At 42.8% G+C, this 19,681-nt stretch overlaps 1 protein-coding gene across 1 annotated transcript in view; it reads left to right on the forward strand.

The window, feature by feature from the left end:
* LOC126263637 (platelet glycoprotein V-like) overlaps positions 1 to 19,026 on the forward strand; it is a 60,749-nt gene extending 41,723 nt beyond the window's left edge. The window contains exons 3-4 of the mRNA XM_049960732.1: positions 10,414 to 10,770; positions 18,033 to 19,026. Coding sequence (XP_049816689.1) covers positions 10,414 to 10,770; positions 18,033 to 18,347 — 672 coding nt within the window. The 3' untranslated portion in view covers positions 18,348 to 19,026. The remainder of the gene's footprint in view (positions 1 to 10,413; positions 10,771 to 18,032) is intronic.
* Positions 19,027 to 19,681: the final 655 nt, after the last annotated feature.

The raw sequence follows: 19,681 nt of genomic DNA on the forward strand, positions 1-19,681 counted from the left end.
CCCCCCCCTCCCCATCCTGCCGCCCCACGGAACAGTGTTTCTATGCGTGTCCTTTTCATGCTTCCGTGCTATGATGATTAGCCGTCTTTTCCCATAGCTTACTACTACTTTTCTCAGAATTTCAAACATATTGAAAATTTTACTTTGACGAACGCTTTTTCTACGTCAGTAAATCCTGTCAAAGTGTCTCTATTTCTCTAGTATTCCTTCCAGTATCAACCGCGACGTCATAATTGTCTCTCTGGTGCCCTTACCTGCCCTAAATGCAAACCCTTATCTAACATATTCTCAATTTTTGTTCCAGTTTTGTGTATTATTCTTGTCAGAAACTTGGATAAATGAGGTTTTAAGTGGCAATGCGACAGTTCTCGTAATTGTCCATATCGAGAGGAGTCAAGGCTCGACTGTACACGGGTCAACGTGCAGTCTTGAGTCACCTCGTTGGAAGATGTCATAGGTATCTCAAAGACAGGCGATATCGACCAATCGACCATATTAACACTTCAAAATTGTGTGTACGAGCAGGAGGTAATCGTGTTGTGTGTCAAATGGTACCTTACCGAGGCACCAGATCCTCGGTCTGTATGAGGATGGAGGGTGCAGTTTGGAACATTCCTTCTCCTCGGAGCGTCCATTGTGGTGCTGTACGATGAATCGTGACAGATCTGATGAAGAAATCATGGTATCACTCGTGCGTCCACATTCGCACTCTTGTCGGTGCACTTGTTTTGCCTACCACGTCAAAATACACCAGCAACAACTGTTTCTGAGTAGGGTGACAGGGTGTTAAAGAATTCAGCGCACTGTCCTTGTCGATAACTGGCTTGCTGATAATAGACTCCATTCCTGACTGAAAGAAGGCGACGTGGCTGAACGAATAGCATCTGTCCCCTCGGGACCAGCGGCATTGAGTATGGCACTTGAACAGTGATTTATTTTCAAAAAATATTCGTAAGAATTTGTTTTTTTACTAGCGATTCATCAAGAACATTAACACATTTAATCACACTATGTAAGAATGGAAGTAGCTGCCAGGAAGTAACTGATTAAATCATAAGCAAATTCCTTTTTAACAAATGGTAATTTATTCATATTAATGGTGCCTAAAGCCTTTTTTAAAAGAAACAGATTTAAAAGTTATAATCAGAAAGCACCCTCTAAATATCAAGTTACAATTTATTCAGAGGCAGAAAGAAACAAATTTTTTACTGTATGAGCTTTCGGGCTGAGAACCTTGCCGCTCCCTTTTGACACGGCCATAGTTACGGCCGCTCACAACAACCTCTGAAAGACTACAGTGGTGAAAATCTGGAACACACCAGATTAATTTAAACTAAAAGTTTTAACAATTCACTCAAACACACAAACTATGCACTCCGTAGGAGGGTGGAGATGGTACAAAACACTAAAATTAGAATTTTAACTTTGCCATCGAAGGTGCAACTTGTTTTTAACTTCCAAGGGAAGTCTTGCGGTGAAAGGGTGGCAACTTTATATACTAAAATGACCATTTCAATAAAAGCCCATGAATTGCTATCTTATATAAAATTATACAAGGTTGGCCAAACAAGTTAACATGAAACTTCCTGGCAGATTAAAACTGTGTGCCCGACCGAGACTCGAACTCGGGACCTTTGCCTTTCGCGGGCAAGTGCTCTACCATCTGAGCTACCGAAGCACGACTAACGCCCCGTCTCACAGCTTTACTTCTGCCAGTATCTCGTCTCCTACCTTCTGCCAGGAAGTTTCATATCAGCGCAAACTCCGCTGCAGAGTGGAAATCTCATTCTGGAAACATCCCCCAGGCTGTGACTAAGCCATGTCTCCGCAATATCCTTTCTTTCAGGAGTGCTAGATCTGCAAGGTTCGCAGGAGAGCTTCTGCAAGGTTTGGAAGGTAGGAGACGTGATACTGGCAGAAGTAAAGCTGTGAGACCGGGCGTGAGTCGTGCTTCGGTAGCTCAGATGGTAGAGCACTTGCCCGCGAAAGGCAAAGGTCCCTGGTTCGAGTCTCGATCGGGCACACAGTTTTAATCTGCCAGGAAGTTTCATATCAGCGCACACTCCGCTGCAGAGTGAAAATCTCATTCTGGAAGTTAACGTGCTCTACAGTACACAGATACCGCCTCTCAAGATGATAGGCAAGGTAAAAACATATTTCAGGAATTAGGCAGTTACACTCCAAGCAATAAATTCGTTAACACCAAATAACCGAACAACCCGAACCGCAGGTTGCTCTAACTCGCCCCTACTCGACAAAGGAAAAACGGACCACCCAATTGATAAACAACCACCTTCCCGCGGGTGGGCAAACAGAGAAGAATTGTGGGACTACCCCAAAACAAAACGGCTGGTGACCTCACCAAGAAAACTAGCTGAATTTAACAAGTAAATGAAAGAACATATCATCAATCACTTAACTTCTGTCCGCAGCTCGTGGTCGTGGGGTAGCGTTTTCGCTTCCCGCACCCGGGTTCCCGGGTTCGATTCCGGCGGGGTCAGGGATTTTCTCTGCCTCGTGATGACTGGGTGTCGTGTGATGTCCTTAGGTTAGTTCGGTTTAAGTAGTTCTAAGTTCTAGGGGACTGATGACCATATGTGCTAAGTCCCATAGTGCTCAGAGCCATTTGAACCATTTTTTGAACTTAACTTCTAACAAACTGTGATTTTTGGAGAAGACCTGGCGCAGCACCCCCAAATCGCTCTCCCGAACCGTCCGCTGCCAGCCGCTTCAACGGACTCAGGAAGGCGCGCTGATCTCTCGTTTAACGGCGTCGCAGCTCGCACCGGCCAGACCGATGTCGTGGGTTGACTCCTGTCGCTCTCGTGTCGACCGCGAAGCCACTAGTCCCTTGCTATATGGCGCGGCCCACCGGACTCACGTGGCGACCTCACATGCGCCGATGCTCAAGCCGGACAAGTCATCTTGTGTCTCAGTGCGCGACCGACCTACCGATGGATACAACCACCAATGACCAATGCCTGAGCAAACTCGAGCATACTGGCGGCCTAACGCGCAGAGTCAGATGCAGGAACTAAGCCCCGACCGAGCGACCACTCGCAGAGTTCTCTTACTGGCTGAGTGCAAAGACTCTTATTTTGACGGCATTGAAGGTTGATCCGGACGAAATACTAGCACTCCGGACGACCGACAGACACTAGCTGCCTCACAACTGCGGACGAGGGACAGACTAGCAAGCTGGGGACGAGAGTGACCCAGACTGACCCCAGACTCCCTGCTGGCGAGCTCATAGCGCCCCTTAAATGCACGTGAACAGGCAACCTTCTCCGAGAGACTGACCCAGACTGACCGCAGACTCCCTGCTGGCCAGCTCTTAGCGCCCCTTAAATGCACGTGAACAGGCAACCTTCTCCCTTTCCCACTAGAGGGAGACACCAAAGCTGCGATTGCCACAGCGGCGCCACCGCTTGAAACGGAGGGCGACTGTTTCACCCTACGCGCTGCGGCGCGCTCTTCAAAACAGCAATTTTTACCACGGCTCAGCACTCCTGCACCCATAGATCCCATAATCGAATTACAGTCTTGCGATCTCGACCAACACGAGCAGCAATATCGCTGTCTCCATATCCTATCGCTGTGTAACTCCGACATGTGCTGGTAGACGTTCCCCCAACTCGCAACCGAGGAATAACGCAAGACCCTCTTTGGCAACCGGGAATTTTAAAAGTGCACCAACACTGAGATGCCATGCGTAATTTTTCCTTACAAGTAGAATACAGGTAATGTTAACTTATACATACAATGCGTGACAGAATTAAAGGATCACTATTTCGAAACTGCCCGATTGTTCGCCACTCCATCGCATGTTTGAAATTTGTGATAATGATGCCTTCAGCTTCCCTCTGCAATGGTGCAACGGCGTGTCGCTCTGCGACGGCACACTCGGGCTCGGTGACGCTTCAAGTAGCGAGGTGTGCAGGAAACAGAATAGAGCTCAGAACGTGTTACGTGTAAAATATGCTAGAGATGTCACATTGGCACAAAATGTCTCCATAATTCTACCCAACGCCGCCGTGGACGCGTCACACATTAGGAAGGTCGTCACAACCCATCTTACCCAAGTTTCACACCTTCTTTTGACACCTCTGCCGTGGAGGTCAGAACCACGACGCCCAGCGTAGAAATCACACGGTTTTCTCATTAGTTACCTCGGCAATAATCTACAGAGTCTAAAGGACTCATGGTGGGATTAAGGGCGTCAGTGAAACCACCCTTAACAATGGGACGTTGATTTCCACACATTTTGTTATCGAAAACGACAGTACGCAGTGGGATGAGCAAAAGAACGACGTCCTTCACACTGTTGACACCTCCTGGCGATTCAACCCTTCTCGCTGCCCATCTTGGGACCACAGACACATTGATTGTGAACTTAACCATTTGGATCGCAGTTGGATCGCAGTTTTTGCATTGCTATAGTTGGTGGACCCGCTAGGGACCGCTCAAAACCATTCAACGAAATGTGAAAGTGATACGTAACAGCAAAATATGGTTATGATTTTTCGTTGCACCAGTTTCATGCCCTCCTGTGATGTGATCGTACAGCGGTGAATAAAACGGCGAAATGTACCCCAGTGACCACCCCCCCCCCTCTTACAACCCCCTTTCGGCAAGACCGTCATTGGCATCCGCCCACGTTTATTAAGAATTTTAAAAGTGCATCTTTACAGAGGAAACCTGAAAAATACTCCTAAGTGACCGCAAGCAGGCTATTAGCCTCAGAGGCGTGTCATGTGGTTGTCTACCTGCTGGCATCTTGAGCTACTTCCCAGGATTTCTCTTGAAGGCACATTTTAAAAATATTCAACAAATGTGGATGGATGGCGCCAGGGGTTTTCCGAACTAGATAGTCTCAGACTCTTTGCCGTTTTATTCACATATGTGTTAATATTGCACCCTCTGTGATCACACCACAGGAGGTCATGTAACAGACGCAGTGAAGCAGCATAAGGAACAATTGCTGCTTCAGATCACCTTAAAATTTCATTGAATATTTTTCGTCAGTCCCTAGTAGTTCCGCCCTATACGCCAGCGCAATAATTGCGATTGCACAGCACTCCAAAGCGGAGAGCTGCTGCCCCGTGATGTCCGTTGAGGAGGGTTGAATCTCCGAAGAGGTGTAAACAGTTCCAAATGTTGTGGGCTTATCAACGTTCCGTTCGCTCCTGGTAGCTGAGAGGTCAGCGCGACGGAATGTCATACCTAACGTCCCGGATTCGATTCCCGGCTGGGTCGGAGATTTTCTCCGCTCAGGGCCTTTGTGTTGTGTTGTCCTTATCATCCTTTCATCCCCATCGAAACGTAAGTCGCTGAAGTGGCGTCAACTCGAAATACTTGCACCAGGCGAACGGTCACCCGACGGGAGGCCCTAGCCATACGGCATTTTATCAATGTTCCAAGGAACGGGGTGGTTTCGTTGATGAACTGTATGCCACCCCCTGAAGCCATTTCGTTCTGGTTCTGAGCGGCGGTGTGCTTGCAATGTTTTCCTCAGCCACTCATAGGAAAATGGCGTGATTTCAATGCTGGGCGTCGCGGTTATGATTTCCATCGCAGATGCGTCAAAGGAAGGTGTGAACTGTGGTTAAGATGGGCTGTTCCTGTCATGTGACACATTCACGGTGGCGTTGGGCACTATTGTGGTGAAATAGGATGCCAATTTGAAATCCTTAACCTGCTTTATGCGTCACATGAAGTTCTGAGTTCTGGCCTTTCTACCGCATGTGCCGACACCGAGCTGTTAGCACTATCGAGCCCGAGGGAGGCCTTCTGTTTCGGAGTGGAAGAAAATTGCGGGGTTTCGAAAAAAGTCATCGTCTAGTTCTGTTGCTGGGTGTTCCATTAAATTCGTTTGGCTTCCTGAGCAGGATATCCTGCTGCATAATACATTATATACATCTCTGCAACTTTTCGATCTTAGACAGTCAGTCGTGAACAGTAATCGGTGTTAATCCCCAACCTCCGGACAAGAGAGGAGATTATTTATGGTTTTCAAGGTTTGGTCTCACAAACGTCGATGTGGTAAGTAGTCGTTTGTCAACAGCCATTAGCAGTCTACACACACATTTCACTCGAACATTGCTCATTCAGTACCTCACACCCGGTGAAATGTCGATTTACGACTATTGATACCCGATCTGAGAATATTTTGTTAAGCATCCTCAACGGCTCACAAAAATTGTTTTGTATTTATTTAAATTTAGGGCAAATATCAACAAATAAAGCTACTGGAGATCACGAAGTACAGCCATATAATATCATAGCATGGCGTAAATTTTTGGTAGACATTGTACTAACTCTAGCTCAGCAAATTCACATAATACACTATTTAACAACACAAATGACAAATTGACAGTTTATTAGTAATGAAATAGTGATAGTGAAAACAGGAAATTACTAAAGTAGTAATTATGGTCACTCAAAGAAAGCCTTATTGGAAACACTGACAGCTTCTAAGTATCGCTTTATTTGTTTATGATTGTAGGGCAGAAACAATTTTTCACAGACACAGAAACCTTAGTTTAGCACACACTATGTGCAAATGCCCCTTACCTGTGACGTGACTGTTATACGCCGAATTAGTTAAAGAACATCTCTGCTTAAAAGATTTTATGATCGCTAATAAAGTTCGTAAGTTTTGAGAAAACATTCACTGTAAGTAATTCACCACAGAACATCATATCCAGCCCGTGATTGTTTACACATAGGGGTGCGTAGGTGACGTTTTCTGTACCAGAGTATGGACGTGTGATCCTTTGCTCTAAATTTTCTGACAGTTGGCAAAGTAAATGTTGAATCCAGACTGAATATAGCCCCTTCTAGGTAACTGTTTCTACCATAGATATCATTTTTATAGCTAACAACAGGCTGCATGTGTAGTGTAGTAGAAACAGTAGTTTACTTTTGTTATCAGATTTAGATATATGTCATCAGTAAGATGAGTGATGTCAAAGATTAATATACCCATTTTTATGTAAGCTATTAGGCTTTTTACAAAGCTGTAAATTACCAGCCACGTAATATACGTAATCACATCATATACAGGCCGATTGTAAACTTATTTGTTCGACACCATTTCTTTAAAACACGGCATTCAGTAACAGACAGTTAATCATTTTGAAGAAAAATAAGCTACTGAACAAACCTTTATATATTTAAGTGGTTATCATGACTATCAAGTTCACATTTAATCTTGCACTGTTAATTACTTTAATGTTCATATAGCATTCTTCAGTTATCAGCGATATTACGTCCTATAACGTGTCAAGAGGATATCACATTACATTATGTTTAATGAAACTACATGTAATTCTACTGCACCGATCTAAAGATACTGATATTTATTTCTGCACTTGAAGCTGACTGTAAAACGTTGTGCAACGTTTAATATAATATTCGTGTAAGCATTATACTAATTACCAAGACTGATGTTCCATGTATTGTTTATTTTCACACATTGTCTAAATACATGATGTTTACTACCAAATTACGTCACATCCATCAATACATATTACGACCAGATCGAAGTAATTATTATCAGTAACACGATTTCTGGAATTTCTCATGATATGTTGTTTGTAAACGACTGAATGGAGTCTACTGGAGTCCTTTTACCATCTTCATTTGGGATAGATTGTTCTCTCTCTCTCTCTCTGAAACACACAAAGTAACCTCACTGTCGTGTGATGTCACAAGTTAATATATCTGGCTGAAGAAACCTCTCTACAACGAGGTCTTCTTGAAGCATTTCGATCAGGTCTGTCGGGCACTAGCAGGGCCCGTAGTTGTCTTCAGCAGACCGTAGAACTGCACTTAAGCAAGTAGTGATGGTACCTCGAAGTGGCTAATACCTGCTGGAATACTTAGTAACGTGGCGAGTGTGTGTGAGAGAGATTTTTACCTACCATTTCAAGGGCTTGTAGATTACTTTGATGAATATCCAGGAAGTAAACTAAATCCTGATGATGGTGACCTACATTCTACCTGCCCTCGTTTCAGCTCTCCTGTACCGAAAAAGACATACTCGCTACGCTACTTGGAATAAAGACATAATGGCGGCAAATTATAAGGTCCACTGTATTAAATTGTAAAGTTCAGTATTAAATCTTTAGTTTCAGTTGCACACATATTTTTGTAAATCATATCAACCTGTAATCCACTGATCGGTAATAGGCACAGTTCAGAGCCTAAATCGACCTAATATTTCAGTTTACGTAAATTACTGTTTCGAAAATAAAGATGTAAGGTAACGTTTGTTACTCGCCTTTAGGTGGTAAATTTGTATACTCTGTTCGCCGCGCTCATTTCTGACACGGCAGGCAGCACACATATTAGACTCAACCGAAAGTGGCTTTTCAAATATTGCAGTTCACGCAGAAGTTCACTTTTGCCCGTTCTATAAACGAGGTATCTTAAAGATTTTTGAGACTTCTGTTGTATTCATAGGGCTCCTATTTTTTTCTGTCATAAGTATGTGTTAGAATAACATTTCATTTTATTTTACATACGTATCTCGTTAATTATGATCGCTATGATTTTTGCCATGGAACCTTGATTAGGACTTAGCCTCCGAAGTACCCCCGGTATTATTCATGTATTTTTGAAAATTCGATTAACACTGTAATTTGGTACATCATAATTAATTAAAATGTTGGATACAGTTCTTTATTTTCTCCCTTCTCTTATGTCTAGATACATGATAATCTACTGCGTTTTACTGGCTTTTAGGTCAACATTTACATTTATTGTAAAATGTAGAGAAGTATTAAAGAAAATTCCACCAAACGCTCTACATTAAAAATTTATGTCAAAATACGTACCTGCATGTCCTCCAAATTTAGTCTTCTTATCTTTTTCCCTGCCGCCTCTAAAAATTACTAAAAACATCTATGTTTGTGGAAAGTGCTTATTCATTTTATCTTCAGCTTAATATTTCTTAAATCTGCATTATTCTACACTGTTCTATGGACGAATTATTATATTCTAACAATATTTAAATTCGGTTCTTTTGCCGTGTATAGGCACTCAAGGCATCGCAAAACTATACAGGTGTCCAGTAACAATTTGAAAAGCTTGTAAGGGTGTTGCAAGGTAGGTTGTGGTGAGACGAAATTGTTAAGAAAAATCTCGATACGTTGAGCATTTTCCGAGTTAATTAGCATTGAATTTAGCCAATCAGGCCGTTGCGCTCACGAATTCAAGAGGCCTACCAGACACAATTAATATCAGTTATTCTCATAGAGTAGATGGTAGCGCACGAGACGGCTCAGCATCTGGCTAGCGTTCGATCCTTACGGTCCGTCTCATGTCCAATTTTTGTATCGCTGCCTTGCTCGGTTTTAGAAAATCAAAAAGAACACTTTTGGAAACACCGTCTTCGACGAGCATCTTGAATTTGTGCGCGCGAAGACCTATGTTCAATGCTAATTAATTCGAAAAAGGCGAAATATATCGAATTTTGCTGAACTATTATTTCTCAGCAAAAAGTTCCCTGCAACAATATTATAAGCTTTTCAGACTGTTTCCGATCACCCTGTAGAAATTTGCAATGCCTTGTCTGCCGATAAACGGCTAAGAAGCGCTCAATATGATGTTGAGACAGGGTGGGCATAGTAGGGGAACTCGCTACATCTCTCTGCCTCTTGGTCGCCACTGTTACTATGCAGCCAAAAATCTCCCACAGAGAGAGAGAGAAAATTTGCCTACGAAACTGACTCATTCATTGGGTCCGAACTCTCCAGTGTAAATAAACATTATGAATAAAATTTTAAGCTGTCATTTTGTTTTGCTGGAAAAGTGTTTCAGAGGGGTTTGTCTGTCTCGTGACACTGTTGAATCATGTCCTTAATGATAGGTATTGACCGTCACTCCGTTCTTAAAATCTGTAGTTATTTCCCTAATTAGTATTACCGTAATTGGAAGGTAAATTTTCTGGTCATTACATTGCTGTTGAAGTTGTGTAAATTTCTGTCCGGTTGGATCCGTGTTTCGTTTATGTAGCTCCATCATGTGCAATGTGCAACAGAAAAAATTCCCCGTATTGTGTAGCTAAAGGTATTCTTCACTATTCGCTAATCCCACCTTCACACATACCCAAACGGGTTTCTCATGTTTGTCTTGCAGCAGTATTAACACGAACTCAGCCGGCCGGTGTGGCCGTGCAGTTCTAGGCGCTTCAGTTTGGAACCGCGTGACCGCTACGGTCGCAGGTTCGAATCCTGTTTCGGGCATGGCTGTGTGTGATGTCCTTAGGTTAGTTAGGTTTAAGTAGTTCTAAGTTCTAGGGGACTTATGACCTCAGATGTTGAGTCCCATAGTGCTCAGAGCCATTTGAACCATTTGAACACTAACTCAATACAGAGAATTACATTGAATTTTCATTGCCTTTCTCAGGTAGTGGTGCTATCAGGCAACATGCTGTACAGTTTGCCGCGCGGCCTGTTCAAGAAAGTTCCTCATCTGAGAAGACTGGAGCTCACCTCCAACTACCTGTCCACTCTGCCCGACGACCTACTGGCCGGCTGCGGGCAACAAGCCGTCTTGCGCGTCGGTACGAACCATCTCACCACACTGCCGGCTCCTCTGATCAGCTCCTGCTCCTCAATGGTGGAACTGGACGCCTCTTTTAATGATATGAGGGTTCTCCCAGTGGACGTGGTGGCGGCCATCGGTCAACTATCTCATCTCGACACTTTGCGGCTGCACGACAACCCTTGGCAGTGTGACTGCACTCTTTCTCCACTGGCAGAGGTGAGCCAACAACTTTACCTCTCTTTCTTCATTCCCTCGATCTATTTCATGACGTCCTTTGACAGCGTATACTCATTATTTTAAATCGGATGTTTCCTTCGGATACCTGATGCAATAAAACACGTGATTTTAAAAAGATTTCAAAAAAATTGAAATTGGGTAGTTGAGTGAAGGTGAAGAAGAATTGCATAATCTGCTGAACGGAGTGATCAGTCTAATGAGTATAGAGTATGGATTGGGAGTAAATTGAAGGCAGACGAAGGTAACGAAAAGTAGTAGAAATCAGAACAGCGAGAAGCTTAATATCAGGATTGATGGTCACGAAGTAGATGAAGTTAAGGAATTCTGCTACCTAGGCAGGAGGACATCAAAAGTGGACTAGCAATGGCAAAAACCGCATTCCTGGCCAAGAGGAGTATACTAATATCAAATATCGACCTTAATTTGAGGAAGAAATTTTTGAGAATGTACGTCTGGAGTACAGCATTGTATGGTAGTGAAACATGGACTGTGTGAAAACCGGAACAGAACAGAATCGAAGCATTTGAGATTTGGTGCTGCAGAGGATGTTGAAAATTAGATGGACTGATAAGGTAAGGAATCGGAGAAGAAAGGAATATGTTGAAAACACTGATAAGGAGAAGGGACAGGATAATAGGTCATCTGTTAAAACATGAGGAAATGACTTCCATGGTACTAGAGGGAGCCGTAGCGGGCAATAGCTGTAGAGGAAGGCGGAGATTGGAATACATCCAGAAAATAGTTGAGGACGTAGGTTGCAAGTGCTACTCTGAGATGAAGAGGTTACCACAGGAGAGGATTTAATGGCGGGTCGCATCAAACCAGTCAGAAGACTGATGACAAAAAAAAGAAAAAAAGAAAATAAAATAAAATAAATAAATATTTTTTGAAAAAGAGAACTAAATCTCTCTCAAAACAGTATGCCAATAGTATTCGGAGGGATTGCGGCGTGGGCAGGGCCAACTGACAATAGGTTGCAGTGATACTACACGTTTATTTTCCAAGAATACCGCAATAACTTAGTTTTTATACTTCACGTTATGTTTCACGTTTTACGTTATGTTAGGTATTCTCTGCTAAAGTCAAAGATTTCCGAGAAACAAAAATTCTTGACCAAATGAGACCAAAAGTAGTTTTTATTGAAAGTTGTTATTTTTGTTTCTTTACGAAAAAATTAAGAAGAATTTTTTAATCTTACAGGTTACAAAAACTTTTAGAACAAGAATGGCTCTCGGCATGGCTGTGGGTCTCAAGCGTGGGCTCGACATGAACCAATTTGAACAGATTCAAAGCGTTGTCCAAGGTGCAGCTCAACTTAGTCCAGCACTAAACAAGACAAAGCTGATTACAATTAGATAGCATGGCACAATAATAATACTAACCCTCACAGAAAGCAACTTGCAACGGACGCAACTTATGTGACTTGCACATTAATGATTTATCAAGGAAAACCACTTCAGTTAATATGTTACTAAATAAAATATACATTAACTTTGCTAAAACTACCCCGAGAGCTCTCCTTTATTTGACAAATATCCCGCTCGCTCATAGTCAATCAGACATGCTCATATTACATTTCGTTCATGGGAGGCACGCATTTGTTAAATTCAGTTGAGGTACTAGCAGTTAAATTCAAAGATAAAACACAATATACCACTCTTACAGCCCACTGTATATTCCAAAGTTGGTGATGAAGTAAACATCCAAACGCATATAGCAAGGTAGACCGATACAATAAAAATATAATTTCAGTCAACATCCGTTATTTCGACATAAACTTTTCCGCGGAATGACTGGACGATCAATCAACTCCAGGATCAAAGAACATAAGTGACATTGCAGGTTGGGGCAGGTGGAGAAATCGTCCGTGGCAGAGCACGCACTGTGTGAAACCGACCACGTAATAAAACACGCCGACACGGAAGCTCTGGCTGTAGAGAAGCACTATCACACGCGCTCGTTCAGAGAAGCTGTAGAAATACAAAAACACGCGAACAGCTTCAAGAAGAAAAAGGAAAGCATTAAGGTAAAGGGATCCTTGCTTCCCGTACTGCAGCGAACGGCCGTCGCAGGTAGCAAGAGGAGAACCGCACCGGAAATGACCGCGGAGACGCCCACGGACGTTGGCACGCCAGGTACATATAGTCTGCGGCCGCGAGCTCGGCTCCAGTTCACCACCAGTAATGGACGGTGAAGCTTTGGCAATGCCAGCCACTCGTGCTAGCGAAAGGTCAGTAAAATCATTAGATGAACGTCGGCCGAAGAACCTGAGACAGAAGCCAATAGGCAGTTTGTCAACAAGTGACCACGAAAGCCTTAACAATTCCGTAAGACTGAATCTGTTTGTTTAATGCTTATGTTTGGATTTTTCTTCCCAGACTGTCCTCACAAACCTCGTCCTATCTTTTCCTCTTTGTTGAATGAGTGTAATACATCAGTCGGCTCAGCAAGCTGAAATGTCACAATGATTTAGTTCCCTGTCAAAAAAATGTTAAAGGAGCTTTTCCTCTCGCTCTTGGTTGAATATGCCTCTGAAGTTCGCAAGAATTTTCTTGTCATCTGTAGCGTCTCTCTTTTTTTTTCTTTTGTTACAGAGCCACATTATTGTTGCACTGATTTCCTTAAGCATTTTAAGGCACCTTAGCGTACATCCGTAATAACAGGACATTGCTTTTCAACAATTTGTTAATACAATGATGTCTTGGTTTGTGTATTTTATGAAATGCTCTTGCCTTTTTGGGTCTTACTTTGTGTTCAAACTATGCAACAAAATACAATAAGGAAACTGGCCACTATGCCCGACTGGGCTCCATTATGCTAAATGTTGTCTGAATAAGAAATTAAAATAAGACAACTCGTAAACACGTGGTTTCGAAGGCTAAAACGTAACGTTTTGTCGGAACTTAAGCAATTAACTGACATAATGCATACGTTTCTAATATACATGCAAATGAATTTCTCACTGGCATTACATCAGACGTAGAAAAAAACCCTAAAAGTTTCACTGTAGAGGAGCGCGCGCAACTACAGTCGTGAAGTTCACTGACAAAACCAAAAAATAGTATCAAATGTTCACCACTAGGCTGTAGCAGTCTCCAGCACAATAAAACTAAATGGCCACGTTACCCACCTTCGACATTATAGACGTGCTTACTTAATATTACCCTGAAGTGATATACTGATCAAAGAAATAGATGGCTAATGCTTTACTATAACTGAAGATGTATTCTGTCGAAATAATACGTCGACTTGTGTTACTGGCGATTACAATACACTGACTTCAGACCAAGCGCAGTTAGGTTATATCTACGGCAACTAAATGAAAACATAACTGGTGCCACATCCGTAAGCAGTAAGCTAGCATTAACATTACGCAGTGATCCTGACCTACACCCTCTACAATGGGTTGAAAAAAGGAAACGGCCGCGTACGTGGCCGATTCTTGACAAATTTTTCTTTGGCCAATTTCCAGCAGCATACTGCAGCGATCATTCAACCTTGGATAACACCTGAAGCTAAATTTCAGATAGTTAGCGCTCTTGGACCGTTCGGGTGCCAGGCAGTGCCGTTACTTTGCGCCAAATTTGTGTGGCCGTTCGCGGTCTACCTGTGGCGTTCTAAAATTATTTCTTCTTGGCTCTTGTACATACCGGGTGATCAAAAAGTCAGTATAAATTTGAAAACTTAATAAACCACGGAATAATGTAGATAGAGAGGTAAAAATTGACACACACGCTTGGAATGACATGGAGTTTTATTAGAACCAAAAAAAAAAAAAACAAAGTTCACAAAATGTCCGACAGATGGCAATGGACAGCAAATCGTCAGTGACTGCGCATGATAATCGTGTATAAAAGGAGCTGTAATGAGAGAGAGAATCAGATGCGCCAGCAGTCGCAGCATGTTGACGTTTACTTGAAAAGGCGCGTTTAGTGAAGCTGTATTATCAGAATGGGGAATGTGCTAGTTGACCGTTACGATCCTGTCGCCATAGGAAGGGGATTCGAACGGGTAAAGGTCCTTTGACAAATGCAGCTGTGGCGAGAATTATTCCGAAGTTCGAAGCCACGGGTTGTTTAGACGATAGAACCCGTAGTGGCCGACCGAGCACAAGGTGTAATGCTGCTGAGACAGATCAGGAAGAAATGTAGACTGTAGCGGGTTCGTCTATGGACGGAGAAGTCAGCGCTCGTGCAGTCGCACGTCGCACCGGCATTCCATACACTACTGTTTGGTTGGGACTGAGGCGATTTAGTGAAGTGGAGGGCATTTGCGGTGTGGGTGTATCAAAAGATGGCGGAAGATGACGATTGGTTGAGTAACGTGTTGTGGACCGAGGAAGCTCATTTCACGCTCCGAGGGTCTGTCAACGCCCACAACTGCAGAATTTGGGCTACCGAAAATCCTAGAACTGTCGTGGAAACTCCATTGCACGATGAGAAAGTCACGGTATGGGTTGGATTTTCCACATCTACCGTTATCGGGCCTGGTTTTGTAACTGCTACCGTGACGGTTGAGAGGTACGCCGATATGTTACAGAATCGCATCATCTCCAGCCTGGCTGATAAACGCCTGCTGGAACGTACGATGTTTATGCAGGATGGCGCTCCACCCCATTTTGCTAGACGCGTGAAAGATCTCTTGCGCGCGTCGTTTGGTGAGGATCGTCTGCTCAGCCGCCACTTTCATGCTTGGCCTCCCAGTTCCCCAGACCTCAGTCCGTGCGATTATTGGCTTTGGGATTACCTGAAGTCTGAAGTGTATTGTGATCGACCGACATCTCTAGGGATGCTGAAAGACAACATCCGACGCCAATGACTCACCATAACTCCAGACATGCCTTAGAGTGCTGTTCAAAACATTATTCCACGACTACAGCTATTGTTGAGGAATGATGGTAGACATATTGAGCATTTCCTGTACAGAACATCGTCTTTCCTTTGTCTTACTTTGTTATGCTAATTACTGTTATTCTAATCAGATGAAGCGCCATCTGTCGGACATATTTTGAACTTTTGTATTTTTTGGTTATAATAAAACCCCATTCATTCCAAGCATGTGTGTCAATTTGTACCTCCCTAGCTACATTATTCCGTGATTTATTCGGTTTTCCAATTTATACTGACTTTTTGATCACCCGGTAACCTATATTATTCGTTTATCCCTATGGCTTACTGCTTTATCCTCAAGATTACTAGCGTCTTGCACCATTTTACATTGTCCAACGCTTTTTCCAGGTCGACAAACCCTGTGAATGTGACATGATTTTTCTTCAGTCTTGCTTCCGTTATCAATCTAAACATCAGAACAACACCTCTGATGACTTTACCTGTCCTAAAACTAAGCTGCTCGACGTCTAACATCCAACACATCCTCAATTTCCTTTTTCATTCTTCTGTACATTCTTATCAGAAACTTGGATGCAAGAGCAGTTAAGCTGACTGTGCGACAGTTCTCGCACTTGTCGGCTCTTGAAATAATCAGAAAATGTGTGGATGATGTTTTTCCACCAGTCACATACATTCTACGCAGCAAAGTGGATAATCCTCTTGTTACCACTATCCCCAGTGATTTTTGAATTTCTAATGCAATGTTTTCTATTCCAACTGTCTTATTTCATTTTAAGTCTTCCACAGCTCTATTACATTCTCATTCTAATACCGTATCCCCTGTCTCTTTCGTAGGGACTCCTGTTTCTTATTCTATCACGTCATCAGGCAAATCCCCCCTCCCCCTTCATAAAGGGCCTTAGGGCCTCAGTGTCTCAGTGTACTATCTGCTCTCTGCTTTGCATTTACCTGTGGAATTCCCATTGCGTTACTAATGTTACCACCGTCCCTTTTAATTTTACCGAAGGTTGTTTTGACTTTTATATACGCTTCGGGTAGCCTTTTTTAATTTTTCACGTTTTTCGTGTAGCCATTTCACCTTAGCTTCTTGCACTTTCTATCTATTTCATTCCTGAGTAACTTGTATTTCTGTGTTCCTGAATTTCCATGGAAATTTTTGTACTTCACTGCTTCACTGATTAATTGAAGTATTCCTTCTGTTACACGTACCTACTTCTGTGATTGCCCTTTTCGGATAAGACCATTCCTACTTTGGGGTTACGTGCAGTGAAACTGGCAGTTAGTGAACCTGTATTAATATTTAATGACGTAAACATGGAGGTATAGAGTTCTAGAACAACTTAACATAACCCCCGGCTATAATACTGTAAAGTGGTTGAAGTTATTATAAACGTCAAGATTTGTAATGTGCACAGCGTGCAGTCGAATAAAGGACGAAAGAAGCAAGTTGAACCAAAAGGAAAAATATTTTACACATGGTGGATGACAAAGATGATGATGCTAACCATGATGCAGGGTGCCTTTGAGCCTTAATTTAAGTATATGAGTGAATATTTATCATTTTAAACTTTAAACCTGATTTTCTCAAGCATGTTTTTTATATTTTATGTACCTCTGCATCGAAAACTACTTGTGATAGCTACGTAAAACTTTGTGACCTGTTTTACTATCACATACTCTACCTACTAAAGCACAATCATTGTATTGAATTGAATAAGTGTGAACTTAGTGGGTTGGATGAAGAAATATTCAGTATAAAAATGGCATAATTTAAAAAATATATGGTTCTTTTGTATCTTCTTTGTTAATTTTGCTTCAGTCGACAGAAATAGAAAGGTTAACTTTCCTGAAAAAATTTCAGATTGCTATCTTGGTTGGTCCAGAGGTTGAGATAAATATTTGACCGCATAGGCCCTGCAAACTCGCCTCATCCACGTTGATATACACAGCGAACATTCGGATGTATACAGAATAAAATTTTCTTTCTGCAGTGGAGTGTGCGCTGATAAGAAACTACCTGGCAGATCAGAACTATGTACCGGACCGAGACTCGAACTTGGGACCTTTGCTTTTCGCGAGCAAGTGTTCTACCACTTGCCAGCGAAGGGTTAAGATTCCGAGATCGAGTTCGAGTCTCGGTCAGGCACACGGTTCTGATCTGTCAGGAAGTTTCATTAGCTCGCATAATCAGGTGCGGCAGTATCACTTATCTTCAACTTCATCCGAGATATGCCCCCATCCTCACTGCCCCCCCCCCCTCCGGCCGGATCGACGACACTGTAAGAGAGTGTTCACCACGTGTAACAGATACGTTCCTACTGTCTTCCAGCATCCGCTCAATGTGTGTCGTACAACCAGATATTTAGCTAAGAGTTTGCTGGTACCTTGCAGCTACTGCGGACGCACGACTCCCTGGACCAGCAGCTGACTTGCGATGGCCCGCGAGCTGTGCGGGAGCGGCATGTGGTGCACGTGGTCTCGGGGCTGGACTGCGCGCCCCAAAACAGCACCACGCCACCTGCAGTCCGCGCGCCACACCGCGGCCACCCTCCAGCTGCAACCGGCACCAACACAGTCACCATCGCCGTGGTGGCCGTGGTGGTCACCTGCTGCACCATAGCTGCCGTTGGCGCCTTCTTCAGCGTCCGCCGTCACAGGAGGAAGGCTGTCGATAAGTCTAGCCTTCTCGTCACTGAGGACGCTTGAAAAACCACAATAGCCATCACTGTTACACTAAAGTGATTTGCAGTCCGGGAGTCTGAGGACCACTCCCTACACTCTTATCCCAGAGGCAAAAACTGACCGAGACGGAGCGCACAAGACCACGTGGTGCTCCGTAATGATAAGCGATAGTGAGATGGAGTATATCAGACGCAAAGGAAGGTGATTGATTGTGACGGATGTGGTTAGGTATCAAGTACTGCCTCAGCAGACAGGCCGATAGAAGAAACTGTGAACTTACAAAATATTCCAGAATGTTTGACACGAGTGTTTATTAGTTTATAACACTCTCCTGCTGTGATTAATCCCATTTGTCTTTCGGAAACATACCCTAGATACTTGCATTACCATCACAAAACTACAATTTTTCACCGAGAAATGAATGCTATGTATTTTATTTGCTGCTCTCTATCTCAAAATTTGTTCTTCTATGAGACTAATAAGATTATAATTGTTTCCAATTTACTGTCATTTCTACATTCGTCTTCGTATTGTATACATTCAATTTTACATAAAAAATGTTAAATTCAGATAGAGGATACTGTAGGACAAATTTTATGGGATTTCTTTTAAATCATATTATTTTCTGTGGCAATGAAATTGGTGAGTTAGTAGCTGTGCAGATAATAATCAGAAAACAGATTATATTATTTAAAGAACTCAAGCCAGTTGTTTTTCTTGCAGTTAAAATGAATTTAATTTTTAATAATGCCGAGTGCTTAAGAAAAACAGAGCTACACAAAATGTGTGTGAAATCTTATGGGACTTAACTGCTAAGGTCATCAGTCCCTAAGCTTACACAATACTTAACCTAAATTATCCTAAGGACAAACACACACACCCATACCCTAGGAAGGACTGGAACCTACGCTGGGACCAGCCGCACAGTCCATGACTGCTGCTCCTCAGACCGCTCGGCTAGTCCCGCGCGGCACAGAGCTACAGATTATTTCATCTTCCACATTAATGTCTATTTATCTTTGTAACTCGATGGGTAAGCTGTTCGTCAGATCTGAGAAAGCACGTTCGTAACTCCTCTAACAACATATTCATTACCAAACTGTTGCGTAGTCGATATTATGTTTAACCTACAACTGATACATATCACTGTTTTCAAAGAAGCATACGTTGTTTTCTTAACCTTTTTGATACATTCGTCCGTCGTGGTGGACGATTTTATTTTCAATCGATACACATATTCTAAATTCTTTGTTAGTCACTTGGCATAGCGTACTTTATTCTGAACGGTCTCTTCAATTCCGAAACTGTTGACCTATCTTTCAACTTTCACAACATGAACAAACTGTCGACAGTGCAAT

Source organism: Schistocerca nitens, chromosome 1, assembly GCF_023898315.1.
Source record: "Schistocerca nitens isolate TAMUIC-IGC-003100 chromosome 1, iqSchNite1.1, whole genome shotgun sequence".
NCBI lineage: Eukaryota > Metazoa > Arthropoda > Insecta > Orthoptera > Acrididae > Schistocerca > Schistocerca nitens.